The sequence below is a fragment of the Artemia franciscana genome, chromosome 2 (assembly GCF_032884065.1).
Source record: "Artemia franciscana chromosome 2, ASM3288406v1, whole genome shotgun sequence".
Lineage (NCBI taxonomy): Eukaryota > Metazoa > Arthropoda > Branchiopoda > Anostraca > Artemiidae > Artemia > Artemia franciscana.
Window position 1 is genome coordinate 2621261 of NC_088864.1, and position 18829 is coordinate 2640089.

The 18829-nt window shown below is 34.8% G+C and overlaps 1 protein-coding gene across 1 annotated transcript in view; it reads left to right on the forward strand.

Annotated features, from left to right (window-relative positions):
- The window catches only part of LOC136035964 (ankyrin-3-like), a 34692-nt gene extending 17465 nt beyond the window's left edge, over positions 1-17227 (forward strand). The window contains exon 2 of the mRNA XM_065717860.1: positions 14156-17227. Within this exon, the coding sequence (XP_065573932.1) occupies positions 14472-16922 (2451 nt within the window). The 5' untranslated portion in view covers positions 14156-14471 and the 3' untranslated portion in view covers positions 16923-17227. The remainder of the gene's footprint in view (positions 1-14155) is intronic.
- The last annotated feature ends 1602 nt before the right edge of the window (positions 17228-18829 follow it).

The following is an 18829-nucleotide window of genomic DNA, read 5'->3' on the forward strand; positions in this document are numbered from 1 at the left end:
TAAATTCGATCAATGTCCTGATTGAAATTAGTTTCGGAGTAAGGTTCATTAACTTCTCAGATTAGATTATGTGAAAAACGTGAAAACCCACAAAAACAGACAGTATTTAGTTTTCCTACGTTGACAGTGGGCAAGGATGGAAAGGGGAAGGGGCTTGAGGTCGTGCCTCAGTCAGGTTCTCAAAAATTACTTGGGGAAATTGAAAGGGGCAAATACGAGAGATAAAGCCAAAAAGCCAATAATTAAAAAATGTAATTAGTTCTGTAAAGAATCTTGAGGTTTTCTGGTCGGAAAGTTAGGGAAGTGGAAGCGAAGCTCTCCACTCGTGGTCATGCCTTGCCTGTCTCTTAACCAAAACTTTCTATGATATTTTGCATTTAAATTCTGCTCTCTCCTAACATCATCCCGCTGAGATATTTTGTACTTGCGTATGGACTCGTACACCCTGCCCCAAAATATCATAATTAGCGTGATTTGTCTTGTAGTTCATTAAAATTGTCCCTATTCTCCATGCATTTACCTCAAAAGGTTTCCTATCATATTGAAACCATTGATGTCACAATTGGTCAATTTTTACAAATTTCGTGTCCAAACTTCAGATATGGTGACCTTTTTTTAAAATCTTCATTGGCAAAACAATTTTAGCCAGACGGTTTTTTTGGCACTAATGATAGAAACACCGACATTGTTCTGGAAGAAATCTTGTATCGAAATTTGGCATTATTAAATTTGCATTTCAGTTTTGAAGATTCGTCCCAAGAAATAAGCTCTGCATACTATATATATATATATATATATATATATATATATATATATATATATATATATATATATATATATATATATATATATATATATCATGAAAAGAAAAATCACCAATGCAACAGCACAAACACAAAATATATATATATATATATATATATATATATATATATATATATATTTGCTTAAACTTTTAGGCTATAAATAATTGTTGCTACACTAAAACACAAAAGATCCGAGTGCAAAATTATTCATTAACATCTCCAGGTTAGCTGTCATTGTCTTTTACACTGGGCCCAGGAAACCAGTCCTCTTAAAACGTTTACCACCCACAGCCGATAACAAGGAATCTTGTTGCTTAATGTGAATCAAATATTATTAAGGTACAATGATGACCCCCTTTCATTCTTTCTATGATCCCGAACAGCTCCAAGAACTTCAACGAAATTTCGTTAAGAAAAAATACCGAAGGATATCTTTCGAAGTTTCGAGAAGTGATTACCCCTAACCATCTGAAGCAGTTTCATCTGAGTTGTCTTGCCTTTATTGTCTAGCTCGTGTTACTAATTCGGAAGAGAAACGACCACAACAATCCAATATTAAAAGCCTTTGCCTGCTTTGGCCCGGAAGTTGCACGTGAAGGAAGGCTTGACACCGTCGTTAGCCTGCTGGCCGTTTCTCACACCGTCTTGGGGAATCAGAACCAGAGATCGAGAAAGCATGAAACAACCTTGAATACAAATGGTTGTTGGTCTCTTAGGATAAGGCAGAGATGCATAGAATTATTGGTACTGAGTTAGGTTCTACTTTCTGGAAATTATTGGCAAGTCTTAAAAATCCGCGTGACAAAGCAATGTATGGCGATCTAGGCTATTTTATGTTGAATTTACGTGCACTTCCGCATTCAAATGCAGCTGAAGAAAGACAATTCCCGCTTCTATCAAACATCAAGACACGATTCAGAAATAGACCTCTGCTTTCAATTATGCACCCTAGCGGTGACCAAGTTGACCAAGTTGGTAGAAAATCTGGACAATCCTCTCAGAGCTGCAAAAAATCTTCTTGAAACAGCACAAAAATGTAACAATTGCTGCCGTTGTTCAGGAATCACGTTCTGGTTAGAATCGGATGGTGAAAAGCTTAAAAATTTATTAACGAAATATTTCAAAATGTTCCTGACTTTGACAATTACCATATTATCAAATTTTGATCTCCTTTCTGAAGTAGGTCTGAATATTGTTTTCTTCTTTCTAACTTCTCCACATTCCTCTCTGAATAATTCCTGTTCCTGTGGAGTGTCATTTAAAAATAATTTAATAAAGTTAATGACGTTTACATATGTTTGTAGATTTAGAAAACGATCTCAAAAGTGAAAAATTTTTTGTGTGTGTTAATTTTATTGATGTGTTGTCAAATGCTGGTCTTTTATCTGAAGTGAAAGTTTTGTTTGTAGGAAGATATTATTTGAATGTGTAGCCACTATTCAAAATGGGTTGAGGTTTAGTCAAAATTGATCCGAGGTTCTAGGTCTCCCCACTCAAAGCAGTGTAATCCATTGAGCTTTTATTGCATAACGGGGAATTGCATGTGCTGAGATGCGCCTTTCCTTCCAAGCTGGACAATATTGTCGATATCTTCAGTTTGAAAAATATTTAAGCCATATGATTATTTAAAATAGACGTCTTCTGAACCTTTATTCAATTATTTGCAAGTGAAGGCATTAAAAAAATTAGACTCGTGTTGACAGTTGCTAATAATGCTATTGCACGGTGCGGGAAACCTGACTAATCGCATCAATAAGTTCGTGATAACGAACTGTAAGTAAGGAAACCCGGCTGAATAGTAACCAGAACTCTTAAAAACGGAATTTTCATACAAATAGACACATCAAAAGAATCGGATTTTTATGTGAATTTTAATAAACTAAGTTTCATCAAGTTTTGCCTTATTTTGAAAAAGGGGGAACACCCCCTTAAAGTCATAGAATCTTAACGAAAATTACACCATCAGATTCAGTGTATCAGAGAACCCCGACTGTAGAGGTTTCAAGCTCCTATCTGTAAAATGCGGAATTTTGTATTGTTTTGCTAGAAGAAAGATCACGGATGTTTGTTCGTTTGTCTTTTTCCAGGGGTGATCGTATCGATCCAGCGGTCCTAGAATGTCGCAAGAGAGTTCATTCGAACGGAATTTAAAAGTTCTACTGACTTTATAAAGTGACCAAAAAAGGAGGGCAACTAGGCCCCCTCAAACGCTGATTTTTTTTCCAAAGTCATCAGATCAAAATTTTGAGATGTCCACTTGTTCAACATAGCCGAAAAATCCAATAACTATGCCTTTGAGGAAGACTTAATCCTTCAAATTCCCCGGGGGGAAGGGCCGCAAGACATTAACTTTGCCCATTGTTTACACATAGTATTGGTTATTGGGAAGAATACAGACATTTTCTGGGGGATTTTTTCTCATGGGGGAGGGAGTCAGGGGGAGAGAGTTATGTGGTTGGATCTTTCCATGGAGAAATTTTTCACAAGGGAAGAGCATTTCCATGAAGGGAGCACTGGATTTCCCAGAATTGTTTAAAAAAAAGAAATTAAATAAAAAACAAAACAAAACAAGTTTATTCAGCTGAGAGTAAGGAGCAGCATTAAAACTTAAAACGATCAAAAATTACTACGTATATGAGGGGGTTCGCCCCCTCGTCAGTATCTTGCTCTTGACGCTAAAATATTTTTAGTAACTTCAAACGAGCTATTTGTTTTAATTAAAAGGCTTTTGGGATTCGGGGGACATTCTTAAAGAGTTGGAATAAAATTTGAACTTTAGCATAAAGAGCAAGGTCTTTACGAGGGGGTGAACCCCCTAATATTATGTATATGAGGCAGTTTCTTCCCCTTGTCAGTATCTCGCTCTTTACGCTAAAGTTAGAATTTTGTTAGATAATGGCCGATATAAACAATAATTTGTTTGTGTTATATTTCGGTCAATCTTGGGATTTAATGTTATCTCAACTAGCTTTTAACTATGATTTTTATGTGAAAATAAACCGAAGATATTGTATGTTTTCATCTTGTGGTTGTTTTTAAATAAAAATACAAGTTTTCTCCAACTGAAAGTAAGGAACAACATTAAAACTTAAAAAGAACATAAATTATTACGTATATGAGGGTTTGTCCCCATCTCAGTACCTCACTGTTTACGCTAATGTTTGACTTTTTGTTCCAATTACTTAAGAATGACTCCAGAGTAAATTTGCCCTATTTTTGAAGAAAGGGGGAAAAACCCCCTAACAGTCATAGAATCTTAATTAAAATCACACTATCCGATTCAGCGTATCTGAGACCCCGACTGTAGAGGTTTCAAGTCCTATCTGCAAAAATTTGGAATTTTGTATTTTTTGCCCGAAGAAATATCGCGGATGTTGATTAATTCAAAACTTAAAACTTAGCGATACTAAAAATTAAAACGAACAGAAATTATTCCGTCTATGGAAGGAGCTGTCCCCTCCTCAATGCCTCGCTCTTTAAAGTGTAATATACGCAATCATTTCTGTTCGTTTTTAAGTTTTTATGTTACTCCTTGCTTTCAGTTGAAAAAAAAACATAGTTTTATTTTAGTTTGATTGTTTTTTAAATGATGCCGGGATATCTGGCTTAACCTCCACGGAAAAACCCCCTTTCCCCCAGAAATATCGTTTGGACAATGCAATCTCGGTGAAAATTTACCTTGGACGATTACCTTCAACATCTCTACAAGTAAAATTTAGTCGGGAAAGAGAAACCAAGACATAAAAAAGAATTGTAAAAATACTGACAATTCCCCCAGTGAAAAATTTCCCCTGAAAAGTTCACCCCCTAGAAACTTCCCTCGAATGAAAATGTCTCCGTGGAAATTCCCCAGAGCAGAAAATTTGCCCGTATCGCTCCTTGTTTAGCCTACCGTTAGTCACCGCGAACTCTTTGAAAATAAGGAGCAATATTAAACCTTAAAACGAACAAAAATTATTCCGAATACGGGGGGGGGGACTGTACCCTCATCAATTCGTGACTTTTTACGCTAAAGTTTTTAGTAGTTTAAGAAAGTTTCTTGTTCCAATTAAACGGGAATGGTGTTTCAGAAGTCGTTCTTAAAGAATTGAGAAAAAAAGCTTTAGCATAAAGGGTGAGGGTTTAAGGATAGATAGCTCCCCTCGTGTTTAAGACAAATTCTGTTTATTTTAAACAGATTTATTTAAACAGACAGAAATTTATTTATTTTTAATGTTGCTCCTTGCTTTCATATGAAAAAAAATGTTCAATTTAGTTTCTAATTGCTTTTCAAATAATGCCAGGGAATACGCCTCTCCTTCGATGGAAATTCCTACCGTGTAAATCTTTCTCCTCCCAAATTGAGTTCCCTCCAGGAAACTCCATTCTCATTGAAAAGTCTTCTTGGAAAATTTCCTGTGAACAATTCCCCCTAGAAAACTCATTACTTCTTCAAATTACGTCTAAAATCCTCTCCTCTCCCTCCTCCGCAAAATTTGCCCTGGAGGTTAACGCTTCCCTAATAGAATTTTTTCCCCGAATAAAGTACTTCTAGAAAGTTTCTCCCGTGGTAGATCCCCTCCAGGCGAAAATCCTCACAAACTATTCTAGCCATGCAGACGATTTCCCCTGACAGTTATCTTAGAACATCTCTGTATACTAAATTGAATCACTAAAGAGAAAGCCAAATAATAAACAAATTCCATATTGAAATTCTGTTGCATACAAAATTATTAAAATTCTTTCATAAAAGATTTTTACCCTAGTCATAGTTTTGGGACTTTTTACCTGTGCTGAATAATACTGTGCTGAATGTGCTGAGTTACCATATGAATGTGCTGAAAAAATATTGAACTATGTAAGTAATGAAGATTTGAAAAATTTGATAGATGCTTTTGAGCCTGATTGTAGCAGTTAAAAAGGAATAGTATAATTAAGTATTCTCATATAAAGTTATATTTGTGCAATTTAACTGTAATTGTGTGTGCAAGTTTTAAAAGATTTTAAGCGTCATGTTCAGGGAATAAAGGTATACACAGTGAACTCAGAGATGAACAAGTTTAAATAAGGCGTAAAGCTTGGAATTAGAATTTGAAAATCATTTATTAAAAGAGGAAAAGAAGAGATGAGTTATAAGAGCTATGTGTACTGCGATCAATATAGTTGAGAGTATTTCTCTATATAAATTTTATTATATTTTTTTTTCATATATTACACGGTATAGTATATTCAAAATCTTTTTTGCCTGAAAAAACAATTTGGTAGATAGATCACAATATAGGACTCACTGTTCAGAAAGGTGAGTAGAATATAAGCAGTAGTAGAAAGGAAAACACCTAATTATTGTTTTTGTGAAACAAAAGGAAGCTATTGTTTGTCGATAAAGCTGTCAGGCATCTTAAAAAGACAATAACCACTAGTATGTATTATTACAAAGCTACATCGTAAGCAGCGCAATAGCGATGCCTATGTAAAGAACGATTTTGGCACAATATATTCTTATTATTTTTTGAGCTCAAATGAGCAAAAACTAACATGAGTAGGACTTACAACCCCTGTGGCTTCTCGAGGCCAGAACATAATTTGCACTTTACTGACAAAAATACAAATGAATGTGGGTTGTCACTCTAATATACATATGCTGATATTTATTCCTTAGAGTTTTATTTATTTTTTAAAGATGAAAATGTGAAAACTTTTTTTTTAGTAGAATACGAACTGTATTTTGTCCTTCAGAAGCCATGGGGGTTGTCAGCCCTACTCGTGTTAATTTTTGCTCTTTTTGAGTTTCAATCGGTTATTTATTGTAATTTCTGTTCGTTTTGGGTCTCATTTATTTATTAAGGGTCATTTGTGGTAGTTTTACGCTTTGTAGATTATTTGATTTAATTTTTGCTCATTTTTCTGTGCTTTTGTTTTAAAAAACTTATTTCGTGGACAAAGATTCTTAAATTAATTTTGATAAAAACTAGCATAAAACTTGAAAGTAGGTTGAAATTGGATTTGATGATCATTCGAAAAGATAATTAAAAGTTCTAGTGCCCTTTTTAAATGACCAAAGTTTCATCAAGCTTAGTCTTACCCGTCAAAAATTACTGAGAATATTTGTCTTATTTTCGAAAGAAGGGGGAAACATCCCCTAAAAGTCACAGAATCTTAATGAAAATCACATCATTAGATTTAGCATATCAGAGAATTCTACTGTAGAAGTTTCAAGCTCCTATCTGCAAAAATGTGGAATTTTGTATTTTTGGCCAGAAAAAAGATCAGAGATACGCGTTTTTTTGTTTTTTTCTTTTTCCCCGGGGTGATTGTAACGACACAGTGATCCTAGAATGTCGCGAGAGGGCTCATTTTAACGGAAATTAATATTTCTAGTGCCCTTTTTAAGTGATCGGAAAAATTGATGGGCAACTAGCCCCCCTCCCAAGCTATTTTTTTTCCTGTTACCGGATCAAAATTTTCAGATAGCCATTTTGTTCAACATAGTCAAAAAATCTAATAACCATGTCTTTGAGGACGACTTTATCCCCCATAGTCCCCGGGGGAGGAGATGCAAGTTTTGAACTTTGCCCACTATTTACATATAGTATTGGTTATTGAGAAGTATACTGACGTTTTTTCTAGTGGTAGGGGGGTCGGGGAAGGGGTTATGTAAGAGGATCTTTCCATGGAGAAAGAGAGTTTACGTGAAGGGGGTGCTAAGTGTTCCAGCGTTATATAAAATACAATGAGAAATTAATTTTAAAAAACAAGTTTTTTCAACTGAAAGTAAAAGCAAATTTAAAACTTAAAATGAACAGAAGTTATAACGTATATGAGGGGGTTGGTCCCCTCTTCAATACCTCGCTCTTTACGCTCAGGTGTTTTTAGTAATTTCAAAAGAACTATTTATTCTAATTAAACAGCCTTTGTGATTCAGGGGAAATTCTTAAGGAATTGGAATAAAATTTGGATTACAATAGTATTCAACTAGTTACAAAAAGGTCTTTGAGGCAAGCTGCCAAAAAAGCAAAATTAGCTTTGAAAACTTGTATTTAATTATTTTTGTTCTGTTAGGTTTGAATGAATTTTGTCGTCTCACATCATTTTATTTATCAGTCCTGGTTTAAGTTAGTTGAAGTAAGGATACAAGGGCTGTTTTAAAAAGTCTTATAAAAACTTTTTAGTTTTAATTTTCACATTTTGATTTGATTTTGAAAGTTCTTATAAAGTTCTTATATTAAGTTCTTATATATATATATATATATATATATATATATATATATATATATATATATATATATATATATATATATATATATATATTCTGGTGTTCTGCTGGAGACGGCCCTTGGACATAGGGACCGAAATATTCACTGAATTGAATTCCAATGTCTTGGAAACCATTTCCCTATTATTATTGGCAAGTCTTAAAAATCCGCGTGACAAAGCAATGTATGGCGATCTAGGCTATTTTATGTTGAATTTACCTTCACTTCCGCATTCAAATGCAGCCGAAGAAAGACAATTCCCGCTTCTATCAAACATCAAGACACGATTCAGAAATAGACCTCTGCTTTCAATTATGCACCCTAGCGGTGACCAAGTTGACCAAGTTGGCAATCGGTGACCAAGTTGGTAGAAAATCTGGACAATCCTCTCAGAGCTGCAAAAAATCTTCTTGAAACAGCACAAAAATGTAACAATTGCTGCCGTTGTTCAGGAATCACGTTCTGGTTAGAATCGGATGGTGAAATCGGTGACAATCGGCGACCAAGTTGGTAGAAAATGTGGACAATCCTCTCAGAGCTGCAAAAAATCTTCTTGAAACAGCACAAAAATGTAACAATTGCTGCCGTTGTTCAGGAATAACGTTCTGGTTAGAATCGGATGGTGAAATCGGTGACAATCGGGACCAAGGCAATCGGCGACCAAGTTGGTAGAAAATGTGGACAATCCTCTCAGAGCTGCAAAAAATCTTCTTGAAACAGCACAAAAATGTAACAATTGCTGCCGTTGTTCAGGAATCACGTTCTGGTTAGAATCGGATGGTGAAAAGCTTAAAAATTTATTAACGAAATATTTCAAAATGTTCCGGACTTTGACAATTACCATATTATCAAATTTTGATCTCCTTTCTGAAGTAGGTCTGAATATTGTTTTCTTCTTTCTAACTTCTCCACATTCCTCTCTGAATAATTCCTGTTCCTGTGGAGTGTCATTTTAAAATAATTTAATAAAGTTAATGACGTTTACATATGTTTGTAGATTTAGAAAACGATCTCAAAAGTGAAAAATTTTTTGTGTATTAATTTTATTGATGTGTTGTCAAATGCTGGTCTTTTATCTGAAGTGAAAGTTTTGTTTGTAGGAAGATATTATTTGAATGTGTAGCCACTATTCAAAATGGGTTGAGGTTTAGTCAAAATTGATCCGAGGTTCTAGGTCTCCCCACTCAAAGCAGTGTAATTCATTGAGCTTTTATTGCATAACGGGGAATTGCATGTGCTGAGATGCGCCTTTCCTTCCAAGCTGGACAATATTGTCGATATCTTCAGTTTGAAAAGTATTTAAGCCATATGATTATTTAAAATAGACGTCTTCTGAACCTTTATTCAATTATTTGCAAGTGAAGGCATTAAAAAAATTAGACTCGTGTTGACAGTTGCTAATAATGCTATTGCACGGTGCGGGAAACCTGACTAATCGCATCAATAAGTTCGTGATAACGAACTGTAAGTAAGGAAACCCGGCTGAATAGTAACCAGAACTCTTAAAAACGGAATTTTCATACAAATAGACACATCAAAAGAATCGGATTTTTATGTGAATTTTAATAAACCAAGTTTCATCAAGTTTTGCCTTATTTTGAAAAAGGGGGAACACCCCCTTAAAGTCATAGAATCTTAACGAAAATTACACCATCAGATTCAGTGTATCAGAGAACCCCGACTGTAGAGGTTTCAAGCTCCTATCTGTAAAATGCGGAATTTTGTATTGTTTTGTTAGAAGAAAGATCACGGATGTTTGTTCGTTTGTCTTTTTCCAGGGGTGATCGTATCGATCCAGCGGTCCTAGAATGTCGCAAGAGAGTTCATTCGAACGGAAATTAAAAGTTCTACTGACTTTATAAAGTGACCAAAAAAGGAGGGCAACTAGGCCCCCTCAAACGCTGATTTTTTTCCAAAGTCATCAGATCAAAATTTTGAGATGTCCACTTGTTCAACATAACCGAAAAATCCAATAACTATGCCTTTGAGGAAGACCTAATCCTTCAAATTCCCCGGGGGGAAGGGCCGCAAGACATTAACTTTGCCCATTGTTTACACATAGTATTGGTTATTGGGAAGAATACAGACATTTTCTGGGGGATTTTTTCTCATGGGGGAGGGAGTCAGGGGGAGAGAGTTATGTGGTTGGATCTTTCCATGGAGAAATTTTTCACAAGGGAAGAGCATTTCCATGAAGGGAGCACTGGATTTCCCAGAATTGTTTAAAAAAAAAGAAATTAAATAAAAAACAAAACAAAACAAGTTTATTCAGCTGAGAGTAAGGAGCAGCATTAAAACTTAAAACGAACAAAAATTACTACGTATATGAGGGGGTTCGCCCCCTCGTCAGTATCTTGCTCTTGACGCTAAAATATTTTTAGTAACTTCAAACGAGCTATTTGTTTTAATTAAAAGGCTTTTGGGATTCGGGGGACATTCTTAAAGAGTTGGAATAAAATTTGAACTTTAGCATAAAGAGCAAGGTCTTTACGAGGGGGTGAACCCCCTAATATTATGTATATGAGGCAGTTTCTTCCCCTTGTCAGTATCTCGCTCTTTACGCTAAAGTTAGAATTTTGTTAGATAATGGCCGATATAAACAATAATTTGTTTGTGTTATATTTCGGTCAATCTTGGGATTTAATGTTATCTCAACTAGCTTTTAACTATGATTTTTATGTGAAAATAAACCGAAGATATTGTATGTTTTCATCTTGTGGTTGTTTTTAAATAAAAATACAAGTTTTCTCCAACTGAAAGTAAGGAACAACATTAAAACTTAAAAAGAACATAAATTATTACGTATATAAGGGTTTGTCCCCATCTCAGTACCTCACTGTTTACGCTAATGTTTGACTTTTTGTTCCAATTACTTAAGAATGACTCCAGAGTAAATTTGCCCTATTTTTGAAGAAAGGGGGAAAAACCCCCTAACAGTCATAGAATCTTAATTAAAATCACACTATCCGATTCAACGTATCAGAGACCCCGACTGTAGAGGTTTCAAGTCCTATCTGCAAAAATTTGGAATTTTGTATTTTTTGCCCGAAGAAATATCGCGGATGTTGATTAATTTAAAACTTAAAACTTAGCGATACTAAAAATTAAAACGAACAGAAATTATTCCGTCTATGGAAGGAGCTGTCCCCTCCTCAATGCCTCGCTCTTTAAAGTGTAATATACGCAATCATTTCTGTTCGTTTTTAAGTTTTTATGTTACTCCTTGCTTTCAGTTGAAAAAAAAACATAGTTTTATTTTAGTTTGATTGTTTTTTAAATGATGCCGGGATATCTGGCTTAACCTCCACGGAAAAACCCCCTTTCCCCCAGAAATATCGTTTGGACAATGCAATCTCGATGAAAATTTACCTTGGACGATTACCTTTAACATCTCTACAAGTAAAATTTAGTCGGGAAAGAGAAACCAAGACATAAAAAAGAATTGTAAAAATACTGGCAATTCCCCCAGTGAAAAATTTCCCCTGAAAAGTTCACCCCCTAGAAACTTCCATCGAATGAAAATGTCTCCGTGGAAATTCCCCAGAGCAGAAAATTTGCCCATATCGTTCCTTGTTTAGCCTACCGTTAGTCACCGCGAACTCTTTGAAAATAAGGAGCAATATTAAACCTTAAAACGAACAAAAATTATTCCGAATACGGGGGGGGGGGACTGTACCCTCATCAATTCGTGACTTTTTACGCTAAAGTTTTTAGTAGTTTAAGAAAGTTTCTTGTTCCAATTAAACGGGAATGGTGTTTCAGAAGTCGTTCTTAAAGAATTGAGAAAAAAAGCTTTAGCATAAAGGGTGAGGGTTTAAGGAGAGATAGCTCCCCTCGTGTTTAAGACAAATTCTGTTTATTTTAAACAGATTTATTTAAACAGACAGAAATTTATTTATTTTTAATGTTGCTCCTTGCTTTCATATGAAAAAAAAATGTTCAATTTAGTTTCTAATTGCTTTTCAAATAATGCCAGGGAATACGCCTCTCCTTCGATGGAAATTCCTACCGTGTAAATCTTTCTCCTCCCAAATTGAGTTCCCTCCAGGAAACTCCATTCTCATTGAAAAGTCTTCTTGGAAAATTTCCTATGAACAATTCCCCCTAGAAAACTCATTACTTCTTCAAATTACGTCTAAAATCCTCTCCTCTCCCTCCTCCGCAAAATTTGCCCTGGAGGTTAACGCTTCCCTAATAGAATTTTTTCCCCGAATAAAGTACTTCTAGAAAGTTTCTCCCGTGGTAGATCCCCTCCAGGCGAAAATCCTCACAAACTATTCTAGCCATGCAGACGATTTCCCCTGACAGTTATCTTAGAACATCTCTGTATACTAAATTGAATCACTAAAGAGAAAGCCAAATAATAAACAAATTCCATATTGAAATTCTGTTGCATACAAAATTATTAAAATTTTTTCATAAAAGATTTTTACCCTAGTCATAGTTTTGGGACTTTTTACCTGTGCTGAATAATATGCCCTTCTCAAAATTTTGATCGGATGTCTCTGGGGCAAAAGGGGGTGTGGAAAGAGGGCTACTCAAGTTGTTGTACTGCTTGGGATGAGCTAATTTTAAGTTGCCCTCATTAAAAAAAAGATTTAGAACTTTGATTTCCGTTTGAATGAGCCTTTCCTGATCTTATAGGATCATCGAGTTGACGCCATCACCCATGAAAACAAAACAAAACACGCATCCATGATCTTTCTTCTGGCAAGACAGGTGTCTGAAATGTATACCGCAGGGTTTTATGATATGCTGCATCTGATGATATGATTATCATTACGGTCCCTTGACTTTTTGGAGGCGTTTCCTTCTTTTTCGATAATTGTATTGTGTAAATACATATTTCATGAATGTTTAAATTCAATAAACTTCATCCACTACCATTTTATTAGGTTTGGGCCTTAGGCTATATTGGAGAGAGTGAGACTCTTTTCAAGTCAATTATATTATGTATCTTTCAAAAGTAGTGCAAATAAATTGTGAGCTGATGAAATGAGTTCTTTTGATAAATAATATAATTATGTAATTAACACATACCGGTACCATTATTACCTATGATATATGTGTAACTTTCTCTCTAAACAAAAATTGTAAAATTTACAGAATTGATGATGTGGAGGGAGGTGGCAAAATCTACATCCGCCCCCTCCCCCGCCCAGCCAGAGAAAAACTATATGTTGCTCTGGGTAGCAGTAATAGTAGTAGTAGTAGTAAAGAAAAATTTATACTTCGAGTAGTGCGTTCTTGTATTTGTCATAATAACATCAACAGCGACACACTAAAAAAGACAATTTAATGTAACAAGGCTAATCGTGGTTTACAAATAAGAGGGGCCTACTCCTACAACCACCCTAACTTTCTATGCAGTTGGAACAATATTGGTTTTGGACAGTGTTTTTAGTGTGTCAAAACAACAACTGAAAAAAATACAAAAAGAATTACCGTGGTAATCAAGATGACTGGAAAGTACTCATGAAAATGCTGAATTTTTAATATAGAAAAAAAATTAAGCAGAAATGTTGCAAATATATTTGATTTTCATTATAGTACAACTGAGACTACCGTGTTATTTTATTTGTTTTATTAATTAAACCAATAACAAAAAATTAATAATTGATTATTTTATATTATTAGTCAACTAGATTATTGAGCTCTGATCCTCGGTTCCAAATGATAAAATTGCAATAAAGAATTCCAAAGAAATTAGAACCTCATAAGAAGGGTAGTGAGAAGCAAGAAAAACGTTTTCTTGGTTCTCAAATATGGCAGGCCTTGCTACCGTGGCCCCTCCCAGAGGTCTGTTTAATGACTTGAAACTCATGAGATCAGTTAAATCACTCTTAAATAAAGCTTGACCTACGTCAAAATTGTTCTACGCATCTATAAGCAAATTTGTTTCTATTCCTTGATAGTTTTGACCACCTCTTGTTTCCCTGCCTCTAATTGATAACTTATAGACATGTAAGCAGACATATTAAGACAGACTTCAAAGGATAACATCTTTAAGGAAGATTTTACATAGTCATATATAAATATACTACTTATCTAATATATAAATATTATACTTTTAAAATAAATATTATATTTATATAATATAAAGTTATTTTCTTTCAGGGGGAATCAAGAAAGTTCATCTAGAGAAGAGGATTTAATTCAAGGGCCGAAGTTTTAACCATTAATACCCCAAAAATTGTTAACAGGGAGTGGAGTAGCCTTGCAAGATAACTATGATGTTAACTACAGTTTAATTCGTGCAGTTCGTGAAGGAGAACTTGAAAGAACGAGGGAGCTAATTAATTTGTTTGGGCTCTCGTACTCAAAAGGATGGTCAGAAGGATAAATATTACTTCGTGATGCTTTGTTCAACAGAAAAATAGAAATCACTAAATCACTTTTAAATTACGGGTGTAAAGTAAACATCAAAAACACCATGCCTTCTGACACGCCACTTCATTTGGCTGTTGCTAGTAGTGATACAGATGTTGTTGAAATGATTCTAGACAAAGGAGCTAGGATTAATGCAGTAAACACACTGGGAGAAACTCCTCTACACTGCGCGATAAAAAACAGTGATAAAAATGTTGAAATGACAAAATTACTTCTAAAGTATGGAAGTAATGTTAACGTAAGAACAAATTATGGTGCAAGTCCACTTCATTTAGCAGCTTCTAGAAGATGCCCACAAACTATTGATTATCTTTTGACGCATGGGGCTAATGTTAATGCAATAGAAGATAATGGTGCAAGTCCGCTTCATTTAGCAGCTTCTGGAGGATGCTCTCAAACTGTTGATTATCTTCTCAAATATGGAGCCCATGTTGATTGTGTGTATACTTGTACAAGGCACAAAGGATATACACCACTGCATTGCGCTGCTGAAAAAGGCATTACAGAAGTTGTTCAGCTACTTTTAGATAGTGGTGCTAACGTTGATGCTAAAGGGGAAGATAGCAACACCCCTCTTCATATTGCTGTTTTTAGGGGAAAAGAGAATATTGTCGAACTCCTTTTACGGTATGGAGCTACAGTTGACAATCAGGATAAAAATGGCAAAACTGCACTACGCCTCGCTGTTGAAAACGCCTACGCCTACGCCTCGCCGTTACCAACTATTGAGGATATTTTGAAGTACAGACCAGATATTAATAACCAAAGCAACAGAGAATGTCTTAAAATTGCAGTGCGTGGCTATGCTAGATGGTTTAAAGAGGTTGTTGAGGCTCTTCTAAGATATGGTTTTAGTGTAAACCCTGAAGATACAAATAACACAGAGTTTTTGCATGCTGCTTTTGAAAAAGGATATGTCAAGATCGTTGAAGACTTTTTAAAGTATGGTGCCAATGTTAATACGCTTCTTGGTCCTAGCGGACACGGAAAAGGTTTAACACCCTTACATATTGCAGTTATAAATAAACAAGAAGAAATGGCTAATTTATTGATCAGCAATAAAGCTGATATAAATGCCCGAGATGAAAATGGGAAAACTCCGATATTTTATGCTACCAAGAACGCTGATTTAAAGCTTACAAAGTTCCTTTTAGCTAATGAAGCTAATGTAAAAAACAGTCCTGAGGTTTTGTTCCAAGCTGTTGAAACGGAATGCATGGAAATTGTTAAAGTTCTTTTGAGTTATGATGCTGATGTTAACGCTTCTGATAAATATGGGCAAACAGCATTACACCTTATTGCGTTACAAGATGATGGTTTTTCTGTTGTACGTAAATGCATGGTTTGCAATCCCAGAGGTAATGAAGTTTTAGGTAGAAATTCTCAGGTTAAGGAGGCAATAGCTAAACTGCTTCTAAACAAAGGTGCTGGTGTTGACGCTCGAACTATAAAGGGCGAAACAGCTCTTCATTTTGCCATTCAAAACGAAAATGTAAAAGTTGTTGAAACTATTTTGGAATATAATGCAAATGTTAACCTGGGAACAAAAAATGGTGACATGCCTCTGTGTCTCTCTTCTCTTACAGGAAATGTAGAAATTTGCACAATGCTTCTGAATAAAGGAGCTAATGTAAATGTGAAGAAAAACGGTGGAATTTCTGCACTCCACATTGCAGCTCAAAATCATCACGGGAACATTGTAAAACTGTTGCTAAACTATGGAGCCAGAGTTAACTCTCAAGATAATGATGGCAGAACAGCACTTCACTATGCTTGTTATAATGGGAGTATTGAAACTGTTGAAGAGCTTCTGGAACATGGATCTGACATAAACATTACGAGTAAAAATGGTTGTACAGCTCTTGATGACAATGCTGCCGGGATAAAGTCATTTTATAGTGACCTTAACACCTATGATTCTGATGCTTCTGATTACTTTGATGCTGATCGTGGAATCTATAGGGGGAATATAACTCTTAAACTTATTATTTGCCTTATAGTTAAAATGAAAACGGCAAACTTATATGTAAGTGAAAAAAATATACGATCGGCAAGCACAATAAAGTGCGGTGAAATTACTGAATACATTGATTTAGGTGATGAAGATGAAAGGGAAATTCAGGATCAGTATTTGAGAGAACTAGCAAGTATGAAGAAAGAGAAAATTACTAATTCCAATGTTTCATTTTATGACATTTTGGTAAAAGGAGCAAGCTCATTAGCAGCATATATGAGGAATGAAAATGTAGTGGGAGTTTCAAAAACAGCAAAATATGAAACGCAATTTCCATTTTATGCTAGCATATTAAAAAGTCAATTCAGAAAGGGCATGGAAAGGAATAAGTTACTTGAACCGGCTAATAGATGTTTCAATTCTCTTTTTAACGGTTATACTGAGTTACCATATGAATGTGCTGAAAAAATATTGAACTATGTAAGTAATGAAGACTTGAAAAATTTGATAGATGCTTTTGAGCCTGATTGTAGCAGTTAAAAAGGAATAGTATAATTAAGTATTCTCATATAAAGTTATATTTGTGCAATTTAACTGTAATTGTGTGTGCAAGTTTTAGAAGATTTTAAGCGTCATGTTCAGGGAATAAAGGTATACACAGTGAACTCAGAGATGAACAAGTTTAAATAAGGCGTAAAGCTTGGAATTAGAATTTGAAAATCATTTATTAAAAGAGGAAAAGAAGAGATGAGTTATAAGAGCTATGTGTACTGCGATCAACATAGTTGAGAGCATTTCTCTATATAAATTTTATTGTATTTTTTTTTCATATATTACACGGTATAGTATATTCAAAATCTTTTTGCCTGAAAAAACAATTTGGTAGATAGATCACAATATAGGACTCAACTGTTCAGAAAGGTGAGTAGAATCTAAGCAGTAGTAGAAAGGAAAATACCTAATTATTGTTTTTGTGAAACGAAAGGAAGCTATTGTTTGTCGATAAAGCTGTCAGGCATCAAAGACAATAACCACTAGTATCTATTATTACAAAGCTACATCGTAAGCAGCGCAATAGCGATGCCTATGTAAAGAACGATTTTGGCACAATATATTATTATTATTTTTTTTAGCTCAAACGAGCAAAAACTTACATGAGTAGGACTGACAACCCCTGTGGCTTCTCGAGGCCAGAACATAATTTGCACTTTACTGACGAAAATACAAATGAATGTGGGTTGTCACTCTAATATACATATGCTGATATTTATTCCTTAGAGTTTTATTTATTTTTTAAAGATGAAAATGTGAAAACTTTTTTTTAGTAAAATACGAACTGTATTTTGTCCTTCAGAAGCCATGGGGGTTGTCAGCCCTACTCGTGTTGATTTTTGCTCTTTTCGAGTTTCAATCGGTTATTTATTGTAATTTCTGTTCGTTTTGGGTCTCATTTATTTATTAAGGGTCATTTGTGGTAGGTTTATGCTTTGTAGATTATTTGATTTAAGTTTTGCTCATTTTTCTGTGTTTTTGTCTTACAAAATTATTTCGTGGACAAAGATTCTTAAATTAATTTTGATAAAAACTAGCATAAAACTTGAAAGTAGGTTGAAATTGGATCTGATAATCATTTGAACAGAAATTAAAAGTTCTAGTGCCCTTTTTAAATGACCAAAGTTTCATCAAGCTTAGTCTTACCCGTCAAAAGTTACTGAGAATATTTGTCTTATTTTCGAAAAAAGGGGGAAAATCCCCTAAAAGTCACAGAATTTTAATGAGAATCACATCATTAGATTCAGCATATCAGAGAATTCTACTGTAGAAGTTTCAAGCTCCTATCTGCAAAAATGTGAAATTTTCTATTTTTGGCCAGAAGAATGATCATGGGTGCGCTTTTTTTTCTTTTCCCCCGGTGTGATTGTAACGACACAGTGATCCTAGAATGTCGCGAGAGGGCTCATTTTAACGGAAATTAATATTTCTAGTGCCCTTTTTAAGTGATCGGAAATATTGGTGGGCAACTAGCCCCCCTCCCAATCTAATTTTTTTCCTGTTACCGGATCAAAATTTTGAGATAGCCATTTTGTTCAGCATAGTAAAAAAATCTAATAACCATGTCTTTGAGGACGACTTTATCCCCCATAGTCCCCGGGGGAGGAGATGCAAGTTTTGAACTTTGCCCACTGTTTACATATAGTATTGGTTATTGAGAAGTATACTGACGTTTTTTCTAGTGGTAGAGGGGTCGGGGGAGGGGTTACGTGAGAGGATCTTTCCATGGAGAAAGAGAGTTTACGTGAAGGGGGTGCTAAATTTTCCAGCGTTATATAAAAAACAATGAGAAATAAATTTTTAAAAAACAAGTTTTTTCAACTGAAAGTAAATGGAAATTTAAAACTTAAAATGAACAGAAATTATTATGTATATGAGGGGGTTGGTCCCCTCTT